The 17,944-nt window shown below is 36.6% G+C and overlaps 1 protein-coding gene across 5 annotated transcripts in view; it reads right to left on the bottom strand.

Moving 5' to 3' along the window:
- LOC150081506 (uncharacterized) overlaps window positions 1–17,944 on the bottom strand; it is an 89,670-nt gene that overhangs the window by 29,836 nt on the left and 41,890 nt on the right. For all 5 annotated transcript variants that reach the window (XM_090379345.1, XM_090379344.1, XM_090379347.1 and 2 more), the window contains one exon: window positions 14,176–14,283. In XM_090379345.1, the coding sequence (XP_090235471.1) occupies window positions 14,176–14,283 (108 nt within the window). The remainder of the gene's footprint in view (window positions 1–14,175; window positions 14,284–17,944) is intronic.

Genomic DNA, 17,944 nt, shown 5'->3' with positions numbered 1-17,944 from the left:
TTATTAACAAGAAAATATTTTTTTAGAAAAGTTAATTAACCTGCATACAAGTTTCCTAGTTTACACATAGCTACATCAGATATTTCAAATTACATGCAACGTTAGGAGTAAATAAAACAGATTTTGAAATGTGAAGAAAAGTGTATTTTATTTCAGAAGTACAAAAAAAAAAAAAAAAAAAAAAAAAAAGACTAATTTTTATGCTTATTTTGCAAAACATTTCATACAATATGGCTTGATTTACATTCAGTATGAACTTGCTTGGCAGCCAATTTGGGATTTTTTCCAGCAATTTTTGCTTCTTTGTAACATCCGTGACACCTTTTTGTGTGAATTTTACCATGGGAAAGCCTTGGAATTTCTGACAGAAAATGCTGAGATGAGGATTGATAACAACAACAACATCCCCAAGGAAGTATAAATTACATAAATTTGTAATTACTAGATCAATCAGGGGTTGAATTTTATACAATCAATTAGAATGTTTTGCTGCGTTATCTGCAAAATGCCAGCATCTTAGTAGGCTAGTAAAACGATTGTAAGTCATTCCAAAATTATGTAACAATGGGTGATAGAACATAGGGTCTGTTTTCCAATAATACTCCCAACTCGGATATGAAACAATACCTGAGAATAGAATGAATCCCAAAAACTTTTTCACTTCACTTTCATTAGTATCTTTCCATCGTTGCATTCTTACTTTCACTGTTTCTTGACTATTCATAACCTGATGAGCATATAAATTTGTCTGGTTCACCATAAGCTTTATGACATTTATAAATTTATAATAAATGCAGGTTAGAGAAGCTTTACCATTTTCCATTATACTGTCAATATTTTGGATACCAGATGAACCTATGAAAGTTTCCTTCTGAGGTGGAGAAATGTAAGTCCAATGACTTTTACTAACACTAGCAGAACCTTCACGTTGCCCTGATGTACCTGCCATATCCGTCGATTGTGTCAATATTTGTTGCATTTCATTTCCACTGTCAATATCAGGCTCTGAAACTGTATCTGGAACGTAATCATCATCGCTATCGCTAGAAAATGGTTCATAGTCACTTTCCTCCAACGTTCTTCGTAACTCCTCGTCACTGAGTCCCGACCATCTATTTTCACACTAGAAATAGCTAATAACTCGAGACTGTGACTGAAACACTTCAGTATCAACTGAAGTGTTTCAATCACAGTCTCGAATGTAAGTCCAATGACTTACTAACACTAGCAGAACCTTCACGAATCACAATGTAAGTCCAATGACTTTTACTAACACTAGCAGAACTTTCACGTTGCCCTGATGTACCTGCCATATCCGTCAATTGTGTCAATATTTGTTGCATTTCATTTCCACTGTCAATATCAGGCTCTGAAACTGTATCTGGTACGTAATCATCATCGCTATCGCTAGAAAATGGTTCATAGTCACTTTCCTCCAACATTCTTCGTAACTCCTCGTCACTGAGTCCCGACCATCCATTTTCACACTAGAAATAGCTAATAACTCGAGACTGTGACTGAAACATTTCAGTGTCAACAATATAACCTGAAAAGTAATAAAAGTGGCAGGTAGTTGTAAATGAATCATACGTGATTCATGAACATAGAGGGGTAAATTTGTATACACATGTCCAGGCATCATGATGCATAGTTAAAAAAAAAAAAAAAAAAAAAAAAAAACCACATAAAAAAACACTACATACAATATACAAAATAGCTATACAAATGTACATACTTACGCACACACCTTAATTAATCAGACAGTTTCATATCTGGACTTCTGAGGTCACAAAAATGTAATGTATGCGGACAGTGAACGTGTTAAGCTTGAATGATTATGACATTAACTCCATAATTTCAATAAAACTTTTTATACATTGACCAATAACAAAACAGAAAATTATCTAATCTCTAATGCAAAGCTGCCAACTTTTGACTTTTGAAAACCTGAAGATTTTTTGGTAGAAAACAAACTATTTTGCAAAAAAAAAAAAAAAAAAAAAAAACAGGACTAAAACAGATTTTTAAAGTCCACACTGCACCAGAAATTAAATTTCATGGACAACCTATACATTTGATATCATAATAAGACAATGAGATTGTTTATTAGTACAGTACACTGTCAAACGTAAGCCTACCTAGGATTTTTCTGTTTGTGGCTTCCTGTTTGAATTGTCTGTTAGACATCGACTGATTATGACTGCTTCAAGAAAAATACTGCTACACACTTTGCCCCTTCAGAAATGTTCAAAGTTTTGCTTATAACACTGACCTTACCATCTTAAATTGGCTGTCAAAAGCATTTTCAAAGCTTCACTAGAAAAGTAACTGAACTCAGTTTTTGTTTTTCTCAGGTGGTTGAATATCCTCTCACGCTCAAGATTGTTATGAAAAATTGTTAAAAAGCCAAGCATGACTTGGGATGATGTGTTATATACCAGACTTCCATGTGCATCAATTCTTTCTTCTGTAATAATAAAATCCTGTAGGTTTTCCAACTGAAACTACCAGAACTGATGATGCAAAACATCTATTTCTTTATCTTTAATGACACCAAAAAAAAGTATTGGAAATGTGTCCCTAAAAATTTCAAATTTAAAAATGATGCACTATCAATTGACAAAATTTGTGATATCTTGGCATTTATAAGATCATTTTTCAATTGTAACTTGTGCACCACATGCAGCAATAAGGTACTTCCTCACTGAAGAAAAGAGCAGAATGTTCTCTTCTTGTTTTAATCCTGTGATGCCTATGATTAAGTCAGAATCATCCCTCTGATTCAGTCTGCTGTGGTAGTCAACTTCCAAAATGGGAGGAGAAAATTAAAAACTCTTGGTATTACAGATTTTGCACATAACATTCTTCAATAATATCTATGAGTAATGGATGTCATAATACATTAGATTGAAGGGCTATGTTCAGATTTTCAAATGTTGGCATAACATTTAAAAGAAAAAAGAAAAAATCCGTTTATTCAAGCCAGAAGAGAGGAGAGAAAAAGGATAACATACTTGGCATGTTTAGGATTAGTTTCACCAGAAGTGTACAATTCAGAAATTCTATTTCTCAGGGAGTTCATTAATGCGTTTTCAAAACTTTTGGTCATGAATTAGATTTGGACATGTCATGCCACTAGTTATTGCTTCTTGTACTTTGCAATTTTATAACAAACATTCATCCACTTTCACAGAAAGGTATGCAACCTCCTTTCCATCACATAAGTATGACACAGCAACCAAATATGAGATAATGAGTTAACCAAGTGTTCAATTTCCTCCTTTAATATTGTTGCTCAGTTTTTAGGACTATCACAACAGGGGCATTATCAATACTTTACATGTTAAAGGAATCCTACATGCTTTCAGGTTCAGAAGAAGATGTCCTATACTGTATAGTCACCTTACAGCACTGGAAGGTGACTATACTGTATAGTCACCTTCCAGTGCTGTCACTAAAAACAAGCTGCTGTGGCTTTGATTTTTCTTTAATGTGATAAGCTTTCTTTAATGTGATAGAATAAGCTACATCAATGGGATGTAGCTTGGAATCACTTTGTTCGCTGACTTCTGCAGTAATCAAAAATGACCTTTTCAAATCCATCACTTAACTTTTCTTTGCCTATCTGTGCAATTTCACTAATAATGTCTGCTGTTTTTCCTTACACTTTTGCTATTTCATTATTGGAAAACATATTTCTGAACAATACACCTATACAATTCAAAGGAAGATTAGTTCCTATGAGTGGTGCTAATCATGCAGGTATGTAAATGTTTTCACGGCACAAATGATTCGAAAACATTTGGCATGTATGACAACATTCTCATCACTGTTGTCAAGGCAGTACTAGACAAACATTTGGAGCGGGTGGATGGGTGAAATGAGAAGAGAGAGAGAGAGAGAGAGAGAGAGAGAGTGTGTGTGTGTGTGTGTGTGTGTGTTTGGCTGATGCTATATAAGCCTGCTTTCTTGCATCATGTTCCCTTGCTAATGCTAAAATGCTATGAAATGATACATTATTGTTGTGCATTTATTTCTATGCACTGCCTGTTTTTCTTATGCTTTGCCAAGAGTGACAGTAAAGTGTTTTTTACATGTGAACACTAGAAGGGAGTGAAACATATTGCCCAGTATAAGATAGCTAGTAAGCTAAATAAATTTCCTGCATCAATATTTACATGTAAATGTTCTTTCAGCCTTGATAATATTATTGGTCTGGATAACAGGTACATGGAATTAAACAACTGTGTGATCACTGAAAATGGATCAGAAGAAGAGTTATCAAGCTGAAAGCTTAAATGTGACAAAGGTACAAGGTACTGTGGAATGTACATAGTGACATTAAAGAAACAGCAGAACAGGCCGTCAATTCCTCTTGGGATTTCACCTGAGCATATATCTCTAATTTAAAAAGGTGACTCCAAGAGTGAAAGGAGTAACTATAAAAACCATAAGTTTAATTTTCACTGTGGGTAAATTATGGAGTCCATGACTAATTACAGGAGTTTCTGGGCAGGAATCAAAATTATATGAAAAACTGCACAACTTGTTTATAATTAGGTGCTGAGGAAGCTAAAAGGCATCAGTATGTAATGTCTGTAAAATACATATATTCTAGGGACAGTTTCCTGTTTTTATGTGGGGAAAAAAAAAAAATAAATAAAAAACTGAGGAGGAAAACTATGCAATCCTCACCTTAAAACAACTTGGCCAGTATGTGAAAAAAATCTGTAAAAATTACTCCATTACAAGTGTTCTAGTCACAAGGATGTACATTAAATAAGTAAAATAATCTTTAATCTATATGCTATTAGGTTTTTAAAAAGGAAATGAACGGAAAGAATAATTTCCACATAGTATATTTTGGTTTCAGATTTTCAATACACACACACACACACACACACACACACACACACACACACACACACACACACACACACACACACACACACACACACACACACACATGAATGCTTTTTGAATAAATTGGAACAATGTGCCATTTGTGGGTAGGTACAGGTTGGTTATAATTGACTATTGTTCTAGGTGGACCAGGATAATAAATAGAATTTAACAGGGTTCAGTGTTGAAATTACTGAACAATTATTGTTTGACATTTCTTAATGAAATGTATAATAAATAATCCCAACGCTGCCAAGTTATTCTCGCAGTATACTAAAGGTCAAGGAAGAATGTGGTTATTTGCAGAGCGAAGGAAGGAAGAAGACAATATGACAGTTTAGAACTATTAATTTTATTTTTCCACCTAGGAAGAGCTCAAAGAAAGCTCACAATATGATTCTTCCTAAGTTATTTCTAAATTGTTTTCCTAAATTAAGTTTATATCATCATCACACCAAAATCTATTATACCCTAAGAGCATAACAGGTCACTATAGTAATAAGTATAAATCAGTCCTCAAACTATCAGTTTTCTATTCAATATTTTCACTGAAGCTATCCTATTTCCTCTTTGACTTTTAGTCTTAGCAGGGAAGTCCTTTTTCTTCTAATGCTTGCCTGCTTGACACCACTGAGAACACCACATCTGGGTCTATTACCATCCTCACAAGTCCAATACCAGCTTAAGTTTTCTTCACTTACCTCACTGCTAATATAGTCTTGCCTTTGCTGTACTTAATGTATAACGCTTCAAATAGTAACTCACCAAGTTTCATGCAGTTTCAATATCATCTATTTTTTAATTACAGGTCCTAAAGTCAACAAAGTTTTGTAAATGTGAAAAGATGGACAAAAATCAGTCACTGTGCAGTCATACAATATTTGGGGAAAAAAGGAACTAATTCCAAAGGCAATTCACAAGGGAGTATGGTTACAACACTGGGGGATGGATGCCCCTTACTATTCCATGGTTAAGAAGTTGACAGCAGAATTTAAACAAGGGGGTAGAGCCTGGAAGATGACCCACACTGTGGAAGACCTGCAATGTCCATCACTCCAGTTGTTGAAAGTGTGCATGATCTGGTGATGAGCAATTGACAAATGACAGTATGGTACATTGCCAGCATCTTGGGCATCACATCTGAATGTGTGTACCATTCAGATGTGATGCACATTATGCTGACACGTTTTTCATAACAAGAACCTGTTATGTGTTATGTGTGTACCACATAACAGGTTCTTGTTATGAAAAATGTGTCAGCATAATGGGTTCCAAAATTGCTGACAGCAGAACAAAAATACACAAGAGTTGTCAAGTCAAGTGAATATTTGCATTGTTTTCAAGCAGATGCAGCAAATTTCCTGGCAAGATCTGTGACCATGGATGAGATATGGGTCCATCACTTTCAGCCAGACAAAGGAGCAGTCCAAACAGTGGAAATACAGCTCTTCTCCTGCTCCTAAGAAAGCCAAGTCAATTCCCTCTGCTGGAAAGGTGATGGCATCAGTTTTTTGGGAAGCTGAGTGGAGTGTTGCTAGCAAATTATCTTCAGAAAGGCAAGACAGTTGGTGCCTCCATAGCCAGGTGGGCAGGAGCAACAGTGCATAGCACACGCTTCTTGATTAGACCGAGGATTCGAGCCCGTGACCACCAAATACGGAGGATGCAGAAAGGTCAGGGAATGACCACAGCATATCCATGGAGCAATATGGCCTTGGTTGCTAATGCTCCTAAAACCCAAATAACAAACAAACAAACAAACAAGCAAGACAGTCACAGTTGTTGTTGTTGTTGTATGTTTTACGGCGCAACGGCAGCTATAGGCCATTATGCGCCAAGCAATGGTAGGAGGCAAAAGGCTTTATTAAAAGTGAGATATGTGCACTATGTGAGGATTTAAGCATTATATTCTGTCATAGCATTTTATCCTTTTTAGGAAAGTGAAAACTGCATTAATATCAGATCTGTCGCCTAATATTTGTTCCAAAGTAGGTGTGGTTTGGGCTGCATAGTTTGATAAGAAGGTGGTCTGCCGTACTCCATTATAGAGAGGGCAGTCAACAATGATGTGCTGGACTGTGATTTGAGCATGGCAGTTCGGACAAGAAGGCGGGTCTGAGGAAGAGAGAAGATAAAGGTGAGTAAGGTGTGTATGTCCTATTCGCAATCTTGCAAGTGTGACTTCTTCCTTTTGGTTCGAGTGGAAACTAGATGGCCAAGACTGGAGTTTCGGTTTAATCCGAAGGAGTTTGTTGCCTTCTTGGTTTTGCCAGATGGTTTGCCAGTGAATCATACTTCGCTTTGTTATAGGACTTTTATAATCGGTGAAAGGAATTTTGAAAAAGTCATGAATTGGTTGCACAGTAGATTTGGCTGCATGGTCAGCACTCTCATTGCCAGGTATGCCAACATGGCTAGCGACCCAACAAAATTTTATTACTTTCGTGTTCTTAGCTAGATGAGCCAGCAAGTTTTGAATATTACCAAGTAGGTAGTTATGATGCTTTCTTGGTTGCTGTAAAGCGAGAAGGGCACTCAGAGAGTCCGTAAAAATAATACTATGGGTAAACTGCTTCAACTTTATAGTTTCTAGCGCCATCTGAATGGCATGAAGTTCAGCAGTAAAGATACTGCATTCTAAAGGTAACTGATTAGAGATTGTTGATGACGGAAGAACAACAGCAGCACCGACGTGGTGATCAGTTTTGGAACCGTCTGTGTATATCATGGTATAAGATTCATATTTCTCAAGTAGAGATTTATGAAGCTGGTTTACATTCTGTGAAGAAAGAGTACTTTTCCCCCATTCTTGAAGGGACAGATCACAGGTGGCAGGGCAAAATGCCCATGGAGGAGTCGTGAAACTAGTGGTGGCTATTTTAGAAAGGTCAAGCTGCCAACTATCAAGTAGTGAGCAAAGATGTATGCCAGCGGGTCGATTTATTGATGGATAAACGGCATACAAGTTCTCCCAATCTGGTGTAAATAGATGTTTCCATGATGGATGCAGGGGTTGGCTTTTTATTTTGACGGCATAATTTAGCAGTAAAATTTGTCTTCATATAGAGAGTGGGGAATCGTGAGCTTCAGCGTACAGGCTCTGCACAGGAGATGTGCGGTAGGCTCCAAGAGCAATGCGAAGGCCACTATGGTGAATAGGGTCCAAAGCCCTCAAAATGCTAGGTCTAGCAGAGTTGTAAACTGGTGACGCATAGTCTAACCTTGATCTTACAATAGCATGATATAAATGAAGGAGTGTTTGACAGTCAGCACCCCATGTTGTAGCTGATAATACTCTCAAAATGTTTAGTTTCGTGAAACAGGTGGTTCTAAGTTCTTTAATATGGTCAAGAAAGGTCAATTTTTTATCTAAAGTTAATCCAAGGAAATGAATGGTAGGCACAACAGGTATATCATGGTTCCCCAGCTTTAGAAGTGGGTCAGGGTGGAGATTACGTCTTCTACAGAAATGAACTGCAACAGTTTTTTCAGGTGATATGCGGAACCCGTCATCTGTGGCCCACGTTGTAATCTTATTAAGAGCTCCTTGCAATTGTCTCTCAATCATTCTCATGTTCTGTGAGTGACAAGATATACTGACATCATCTGCATATAAGGTAGTAAATACAGTGGCTGGAATGACCTTGGTAATTGAGTTGATTTTTATAATGAATAGAGTGGCACTTAAAACTGAGCCCTGTGGAACCCCTTCTTCTTGGATGAATTTTCGGGAAAGAGTGGATTGAATACGGACCTGGAAGGATCGCTGCTTCAAAAAGTTCTGTATAAATCTTGGCATATTACCCCTGAAGCCTAATGCATGTAGATCACGGAGAATTCCGTATCACCAAGCTGTGTCAAAAGCTTTCTCAACGTCTAAATAAACTGTAGTCAAATGTTCCTTCCTTAAGAAGGCATTGCGAATCTGGTTTTCCATTTGTATCAATAGGTCTAAAGTTGATCTACCTGTATGAAATCCACACTGCGATGAATTGATGAGGTTGTATTTGCTCAGCACCCAGGTGAGTCGAGAGTTTACCATTTTTTCCATTATTTTTCCCATACAGCTGGTGAGGGCGATAGGTCGATAGTGACGCGGGTTGACTGGATCCTTGCCAGGTTTTAATAATGCTATGACATACGAGTGTTGCCAGTTATCAGGGAAAGTATTTTCTGTGAAAACCCGATTATATAGCTGGAGTAAGACACAAAGCGACTTTTCGCTCAGCTCTTTCATCATGACATAGTGTATTCCGTCAGGTCCAGCAGCACTGTGTTTCGAGCTCTTAAGAGCAAGCCGTAGTTCAATTATGGTAAAGGGACAGTTGTACATTTAATATTGGTCTGTGTTAAAATTTAGGGTCTGCTTTTCAGCAAGGGACTTTAATTTCTGAAAGTTTGGCGAGTATGAGGATACGGCAGAGGTTTCAGCAAAGGATTCTCCGAGAGTGTTGGCTATGTCTTGAGGTAGTGAAACATCATTGCCGTTTATATTCAGTATTGATAGATACGAAGGAGGATATTTATTATACATTTTTCTAATATTTTTCCAGATGGTTTGTGTTTTAGTGGACCGCGTAATAGTTGAGGCAAAACGTTTCCATGACTCTCTTTTACTTGCACGCTGAATGCGTCTAGCATTGGCTCTGGCTTTCTTAAAGTGTACTAGATTAGCGGCGGTAGGGTTTTTGCGAAATTTATTCCAGGCTTTATTTTTCTCTCGTTTAGCTTGATTACATTCATTGTTCCACCAGGGTTTTGGTCTTATTCTATGATCTGTGGACACTCTTGGTATTGCTGCTTCTGTGGCCAGCAATATTTGATTTGTTACATAATTAACCGCATTATTTATTTACATATTTGAAACAGCTGTTTTTTGCAGGATGGCTAGTTGCCTATATTTTACCCAATCAGCTTTGGTAAAGTTCCATTTGGCAGTTTGATTATGACAAGGTGGTGAATTTGATTCTACACAGCAGACGATTGGATAATGGTCACTACCCAGTAGGCTGTCATGAACAGACCAATCAAACAGCGGAAAAAGGACTGGTGAGCATATGGAGAGATCAATTGCTGAGCTCGACCCAGAAGGTAGATGAAAATAAGTGGGTAAACCAGTATTCAGTAGTGTCAGATTAAATTTATCTAAAAGCTTTTCTAGTATTTTTCCTCGTTTATCGTGTATTCTATCACCCCATAGAGGATTATGAGCGTTAAAATCTCCCATAATGCAAAAGGGAGGAGGGAGCTGAGATATAACAGTTTCAAGATCAGTGGAAGAAATGTCTTGGTTAGGGGGAAGATATAAGGAGACAATGGTAAAAGAAAAACGAAAGGATATTCGAGCAGCTACTGCTTCTAGATTTGTTTTTAACATTAATGGTCTGGAAGGGATATTGGAGTTGACTACAAGTGCAACCCCTCCATGCGCCAAATTGCTTAAATGAGAAACTCGATGTTTTCTGTAGATAACATGATGTTTAAGTAAGGTAGTGACAGAAGCTGTTAAGTTAGTTTCTTGGAGGCAGAAGGTAACTGGGTTATACTGGAGAAGGAGATCCCGAATGTCATCAAGGTTGGTGCGATACCCTCTACAGTTCCATTGAAGAAAACTGGGCATTATTTGGGTAAAGTGTGGTCCTCGGTTTCTGTCCGAGGTACTGTTAGCTTATGGTGACCAGATTTTCTTTTTGGGAAGTACGGTCTTCCTGTTTCCATCTCTTCTTCTGGGAAGAGATCGAGAACGGGGTCTTCGCGGTCAGTGTTTCCTTCCATTTCAGTCGAATCAGTATTAGTAATATCAAGACTTTTTGAGTACACTGGGTTATTGGTAAAATGCGGAACAGTGATTGGTGTGTTAACAGCCTTGTTTGATTTATATGGTTTACCAGAAAGGGGCACAGCTTCCAATATTGACCGAGCCCAATCTGACATTGATCTGTCTGGGGGAAACGTTACCTCAGTTTGAGTACCAGTCGTTATTTTTCTTTGCAGAGTACTGGTTACCGCAGTTGGCTTTTGTACGACTTCAGCGAAGCTAGGTCGAGTGTTAAATTGAGCCTGTACAGATTTTTTAGCTTCTTGATACGAGATGTTTTTTTCGGCTTTGACCCGTTGAATGTTTTTTTCCTTTTTCCAAAGGGGACAATCTCTGGAATAGGTAGTATGTGGACCATTACAATTTGAGCATTTGTGCTGCTCTGCTTTGCAGTCTGAGTGATTGTGCTCGCGTGAACCACAATTGGCACAAGTGGCTGAACCTCTACACACGTTTTGGGAATGCCCAAATTTTTGACATTTAAAACAGCGTGTAGGGTTAGGAATATACAATTTTATTTGACAATTCAGATATCCTGCTTTGATGGATGCTGGAGGTTTGGGACTGTCAAATGTTAGTATTATATTCCGAGTTGGAACTAGAGCATTGTCTCGTTTTGTGTATATGCGCTTTACATGCACAATTCCCTGGTCTTGCAATTCATTTTTCAACTCTTCTTCTGAGAGATTTATGAGATCCCACTCAGCTATCACACCCCTGGAGGTGTTTAGAGTAGCATGAGGGGAGACAGTAATCGATAATCCTCCAAAGGATGTTAGTTTTTGGAGCCGTTGTGATTGCCGTTCATCTGAGACCTCAACGAGCAAGTCCCCCGATCTAAGACGCTTAGTTGTTTTCGGAGATCCTATTAGATTTTCTAGATATTTCTGTATTTTAAAAGGCGAGAGACTACCAAGAGACTGTTCTTGCGTCGAATGCAATACAAGGTGCATTGGATGCCTTCTTTGTAAACTGTCAGTTTTTTGACGTTTAGCACTGCATGAGGTAGAGTCTTCTATCTCATGAGCAGCCATATTAGGATCCCTGTGTCCTGTAGGAGAAATCATTTTGCTCCTTTTAGCCCCGGAAAGATAGCTTTTCTTTCCGGGTTACCGGCCCCGCCACAGGGAGGCAGGAGCAGTGCCACAAGGGTAACCAAGCGGCTTAGTTAGTTTGGTTAGTAAGATTAACAAGAAACAGAAAGGTGAATTTCCTTCCTGGAACTCTGCCTACTTTTTGTAGTGCAAAAGTTTCTCAATACAAATAAATAAGAAAATTGTGTTTAAAACCTAAAGAAAACTATTTGCTTTGCACACACAATATATAGATCGCTTGGAAATCGCTTGGCTACACTAATAATCGCTTGGCACCCGGGGCCGACAGTCACAGGGGCATATTACGTAGACCTTGTGAGGCATTTTTGTGAAATTAAAGACAAACACTAGGGAAGACTCAGCAAAAGAGTCTTGTTCCACTAGGACAACATGATAGCTCACAAGTCTATCACTGCCATGGCTGCAAATGCAGTTATGGCAGTGACAGACAGTGAGTTCAGCTTTGAAATTTTGAACCATCCCCCATATTTACCAGTTCTAGCACCAAACTCTCACCGTCTCCTAATTTGAAAAAAATACCTGGATGACATCCATTTTCCCCAACAGTGACATCACTGCTGCAGTGAATGCCCAAGAGAAAACCTTCCCCACTGAAATCAACACACTGCAGCATTGGCAGCAACTCACTATGGAGTCAACATGTAGAAAAGCAACATGTTACCGGGCTCCTCAAATAAACCCTTTATACTCAGGCCATGAACTTTTCAAATGCCCCTTGATTTTATTCAAAACTGTTGTTTTCTGAAGATTCTAATTTTCATCAATCCTTTATTTCTTATCAGTCCTCAGCTACACAGGCTAAGATAGGCTTAAAAACTATTCCAGACAGCTATTTTGGTCTTTTGGCTAATTTCTCTTTTGCTCTGAAAATGATTTTTTTTCAAGTGACTTACTCCATTTCTTGCATAATTTATTCTATTGTTTATTTCCATGTTTAAACATTTTTAAAGACTGTCCTCTATATATACAAAATTAATCAGTTCAACATTTGGTTACTTAGTCTACAATCTAGGTTTTCCTCACCTCTCCCAACTTTCATAACTTTTGTTTTATGTAGTTACTCTTGTAGAACATTCAATAGAAATTTTTCTTATATGCAATCTGACCATTACAGTAAAATATTTATTTTGTGCATTCAACAGGATATGATTCATTCCACTTACCAGACAACTGTCACTACCTATCCCAGAAGGCTTCTTGCTAATATGTATTGGTTACTGAAATAGGCTAACTTGGCACCTTTGTCTTCCCTTTGCTCTGTCTAAACCAAGAGACAATTAAAATACTTCCCCTAAATACAATCTTATTAATGCACATCTCTTTGTCGATTTGTTCTCATCATTCAGTCACCAACTCGTTAACATTTGATATTTCCTAGATTGGCAAATACCTGTTAATTCCAGAACAACAAAACCTAGGCTTATCTGCTACTCTAAATCTCACAACAGCAGCAATAAGATAGTATGAAATTGAAAAGAAAATTCTGCAGAATGCAGATATGGGTCATTAGCTATGACGTGAAATCCAAACTAGATATTCATTTTTTTTTTTTTTCCCCCATGTCAGTTTATCTTTTTAGACACCTTTTGAGGATTGAAATGGGCTCTCAAGATTAGTACCTCAACCACCTTCTGCTGTTAGGCCTCTTAGCAGTATTCCCACATTTTTTTATTTATTATTATTATTATTTTTTTTTGTAAGAGGATCTTACAAATTGTAAGGTGATGTTGTAGCAAGGAGGAATTACAAGGAATGTGCTTAAATGTCTGCTTTTTCATTGCAACCTGATTATGACATGGTAAGCAGATTAATTAATTTATTATTATAATAACTGCTTTTTAAACAGTAATAAAAGAACTTTGTCATGTTCCTGGACACTATTCAATTGTTAGTGTGATTTTACAATATTAAATTTCAGCACTAAAACAGTTAAAAACTTTGTCATATTTTAATTAAAGATTTAAGCCTGCATATGCAATAAGCTGACAGCCTAGTTAAAGCATTTTTTAATGATACAAGATTAGCAGTTTTTCTTATAATTATAGGTCTATTATCTTTTCTGTCAATCATCCAGAAAAAGGTAGGACTATGTTTATATTCTTCCATATTATCAAACTTAAAGAAGTCAATAAGATGATAAATATGATGCATTTATTTCACATTAAAGAGAAACAGTTGTTCATATTGTAGCATTCAAACTTGAAATTTTCTCAGCTGAAATTTATCTCAGTAACATTTATTTTAGTTGTATAATGTTTCAGAAGGGCATGACTAATAAAACATAGAGACAATAACAGAAATCATTCCAAAAAATCAGCAATCAAATAGCATCCCTCTTACCTCAAAAATGCTGGGATTTCGACTTAAGATCTGTGTTGCCCTCCTTCTGGGTGACGTTCCAAATATGCTTCCTACAACAATGGGATCTAATGACCCATTTGAATGAACCTGAAAAGGAAGAGTATTAATAATTAAAATTCTTATTTTAATCAATATATTCTTACAGCTGTATCCTGGATGTCCTTTATACATACTTATTAGTTAAAAAGAAGAGATATCATTGTATATGTGTGCGTGAGTGCGTTATGTTGTTTAGAATGTGTCTGAGCTGAAACAACAAACATGATATTAATAAAGAACAGTTTTTTAAACTTATTAAAGATCCTAATCTATTAACTATATTCCTCTAACTATTTCAAGAAATAAAAGTATTTATTTTTTAATTAACATTAACAACAAATAAAACTGTTCTAGTATGTGCCTTGGGTTCTCAAAATTTCAACACAGGTCAGGTTATGCCAAGTCTCTTTTAATATCCTAGTCCTCAGCTCCACATGTCTAAATGTCTTGTGTGCAATGTCAAGAAATAAGACAGCTTCTCCAAAATAAACCAAATAAAATAGTATAATTTTAATTTCCATATTTTAAATACAGGCAGTTCCCGACTTTAAGAGTTAATTCATTCCTAGCGTGCACTCATAAAGCAAGAATTTATTTCCCAAAGACATAACGTTAAAAACAGGGGTTACGTTCTCAATGATGAAATTTTACCATAGTAATGTTAAATAAAGGTCAACAAAACAATAGTTTATGCTTAAAGAATGATTTATTCTTCAGCATCATCGATTAAATGGAAAATAGTTGATGGTTCAACACTCATTGTAAATTGAAAATTTCTGGGATATGTTAGAAGTGGCAGTTCAGCTTCAAAGTTCTCTAGTGACCACAGTATAGCAACTGAACAAATATCCTGATGGAAGAATGTCAAATCTGGAACTAGACTCTCTTACACACCTAGTGGAATCCATACCATAATATGTACAGGCTGTAATTTGGGCAGGTATTCCTAGTAGATACTGATTAATATTTCTAATTTTTTGGCCAGTGAATGTAGTTTCTGTTGCAACAAGTTTATTCTGGAATCCCAACAACCGATCCACACAGCAAAAACTTAAGCTGAGTAAATGTATTTAAAAAAATTAAAAAATAATCTTCTTTGGAGTTAATTTGTTGCACAAGTTGTTGAACAGTCATGCCAAAGATAAATATATACTTGCCATTTTGTCTATGAGTAGTATCAGCTTGAATACTTTTACACAAAATAGATTAAAAAAAAAAAAAAATTTTTTACCCTTTATTTTCTAAATTTCTTCATTCCTTCTTAGTGACTTTCTTTTGGTTTCCCACACCTTTATTGATTTTCTTAATTTCTACTTTCTATGTGATACACTGAATTGTCATACTCTCAAATTGTCTTTCACCAAATTGTTATATGCTATATTGTAGTATACACCAAACTGTCATACACTGAACTATCATATGACAAACTGTCTTACACCCAACTGATATGATCCCTACAGAAATAATGCAAATTTGGAGCAGCAGTTCCAATCCTTTACAAAATTTAAGGATTTAGAATATTTTTAGTATAGCAAATTTCACACCGATAAATCAATCAAGTTCTTCTGTACACCCATCTCTCTCACCATTAAGTAGACAGGTACACAGGTTCTACACAAATCCTACCTCTCTCATCAAAAATAATTCTTGAGTACATATAGGAGTTATTTAATCCTGAGGTACTTACTGGATTTAATCATTTCATTGCTGAATTATCAGTAAGAAATGCTGTTTTTTTTTTTTTTTTTTTTTGATTTGGTAGTTGTTGGCGCATCGGCTTCTATGGCCATATTGCACCTCCCAAGGTTTTTGCAGTACTTTGATCCAAGCCCGAGGCGGGAATCGAACCCGCGACCTTTGGGTTGCCGGGCAGGTACTTTACCCACTCGGCTAGCCCGGTCGGCCAAGAAATGCTGTTAAACTCATTCTCTAAATATTTGCATTCACCTGTAGATGATTGATGTAGATTTGCTTGAGCATGTACAGAGAAGGGCAACAAGATTGGTGAGGGAAATGAAAGGATCCTCTTACCAAGAGAGGCTTAAGTTCTGCAAATTGCAGCAGCTGGAGACTAGGCACCTGTGAGGTGATCTGATTGAGGTGTATAAGGCCTTGAATGGGTTGAGCATGTTGAATTCTGATGGGATTCTTCCACTTGTTCAGATTACAAACCTAAGGGGACATAAATTCAAATTGAGGAAAGACAGATGCGGAAATTTGCCTTTAGCCAGCGGATGGTTAATTGCTGGAACAAACTTCCATCTGTCGTTGTGCAAGTTGATAGGTTAAATAAATTTAAGGAGGAACTGGACAAACATTTAGAGGGATTTATTTTGTAAATTTTTTTTTTTTTTTTGGCTGATGCTGCATAAGATCATACACTTGCTTTCTTGCATCACATGCCACTACTACTTGTTTAGCAGTGTTAAAATATGGGCAGTTTCATTTAATAAGTTTTTATCTTAGAAAGTAATGCAAAAGTTCATTATGTGATCTACTACTGGGCTATCAAGCTATTTTCGACTGCAACTTGCAGAACAAACTTACCTTATCTACCTCTCGGTTATTCAAGCCTATGTTACTTCAGTTTTATGTTGCATGCACAAGAATAGAAAAAGGAAAGAATTTATATATTTCATCCCCTAATGAGAAAACAAACAAAAAAAAAATGTTGAAAACAAAAAAAAAAAAAAATCTTGTGTTAAAAAAAAAAAAATTATACAGAGGATGATTCAAAAGGAAGTAAACACTTTCACATATTTGTCAAACACTGACCATGCATATTTGTCATTCAAATTATTAATTTAGCAGCACCTGAGCATGCTGCTCATATCTATATGTGTAGTTGTCTGTTGAAGTGTGTGTTCAAATTTGCATGTTCTGCAGGCTGAAAAAAAATTAGAGTAACTCACTTATGATTAAAACCCCTATTCCCTCCATTTGAAATCAGCTAGCTACAGCTTCAATTGAAGAGAACTTTAGAAATTCCTCCAGTCATCAACAGGAATCAAACCCAGATCTCTCCAAATGAATAGAAGAATGTAATGCATCATGCCAACTAAAATACCAAATGACAATTAAACACTTAAATACCCATTTTAAAATCCCTACCAGAAATGTAATTTCCATTATGTTTGGCATGCGGAACATGTTAAAATGGTTTCTTCATGTGAAAAGGCATTTCATATCATCCAATTTGCAACAAAGAGAATGAAAAATGATTTTCACAAACACTACAAAAAGAACTCTTCCTCCACAACATGTCAAATTACAACTGGGGGTAAGCAATAAGAAAGCAAAAAAACTCTATTTGAAAGGAGAACAGCTCAGGTTACCATACAATACTGATGAAACCATGCAAATGTAAAAGAAGTCTTTCAACAAAGCCACAGAAGTAAAATTACAGGTGCATAGCCAACAAAAATGTCTTAAAAAACAGTCTGGCACATTCTCCAGAAGCACTGACTTTAGAAAGCTTACAAGTTGCAGTTAAATTAGAGAGAAAAAAAAGAGGCAGCCCAATGTCACTCAGTTGGCTTCTTATTGCGGAGATAGGGGAAACCTCTGATGCCGTCAGACAATTAACAGTTAGCTTCTTACTCCTTACTAACAATACTGAAGAGGAGGACTAGTGGGTGACCGTGAGCTGCCTGTTGCTTGTCTCTCTCTGCTATAGTGCAAACATTAAAACTGAAAACAATAACAAATG

This window comes from Mastigoproctus giganteus, chromosome 8 (genome assembly GCF_048544385.1).
Source record: "Mastigoproctus giganteus isolate SK-2022 chromosome 8, ASM4854438v1, whole genome shotgun sequence".
Classification (NCBI taxonomy): Eukaryota; Metazoa; Arthropoda; class Arachnida; order Uropygi; family Thelyphonidae; genus Mastigoproctus; species Mastigoproctus giganteus.
This window is presented reverse-complemented; position numbering and strand designations above follow the sequence as displayed.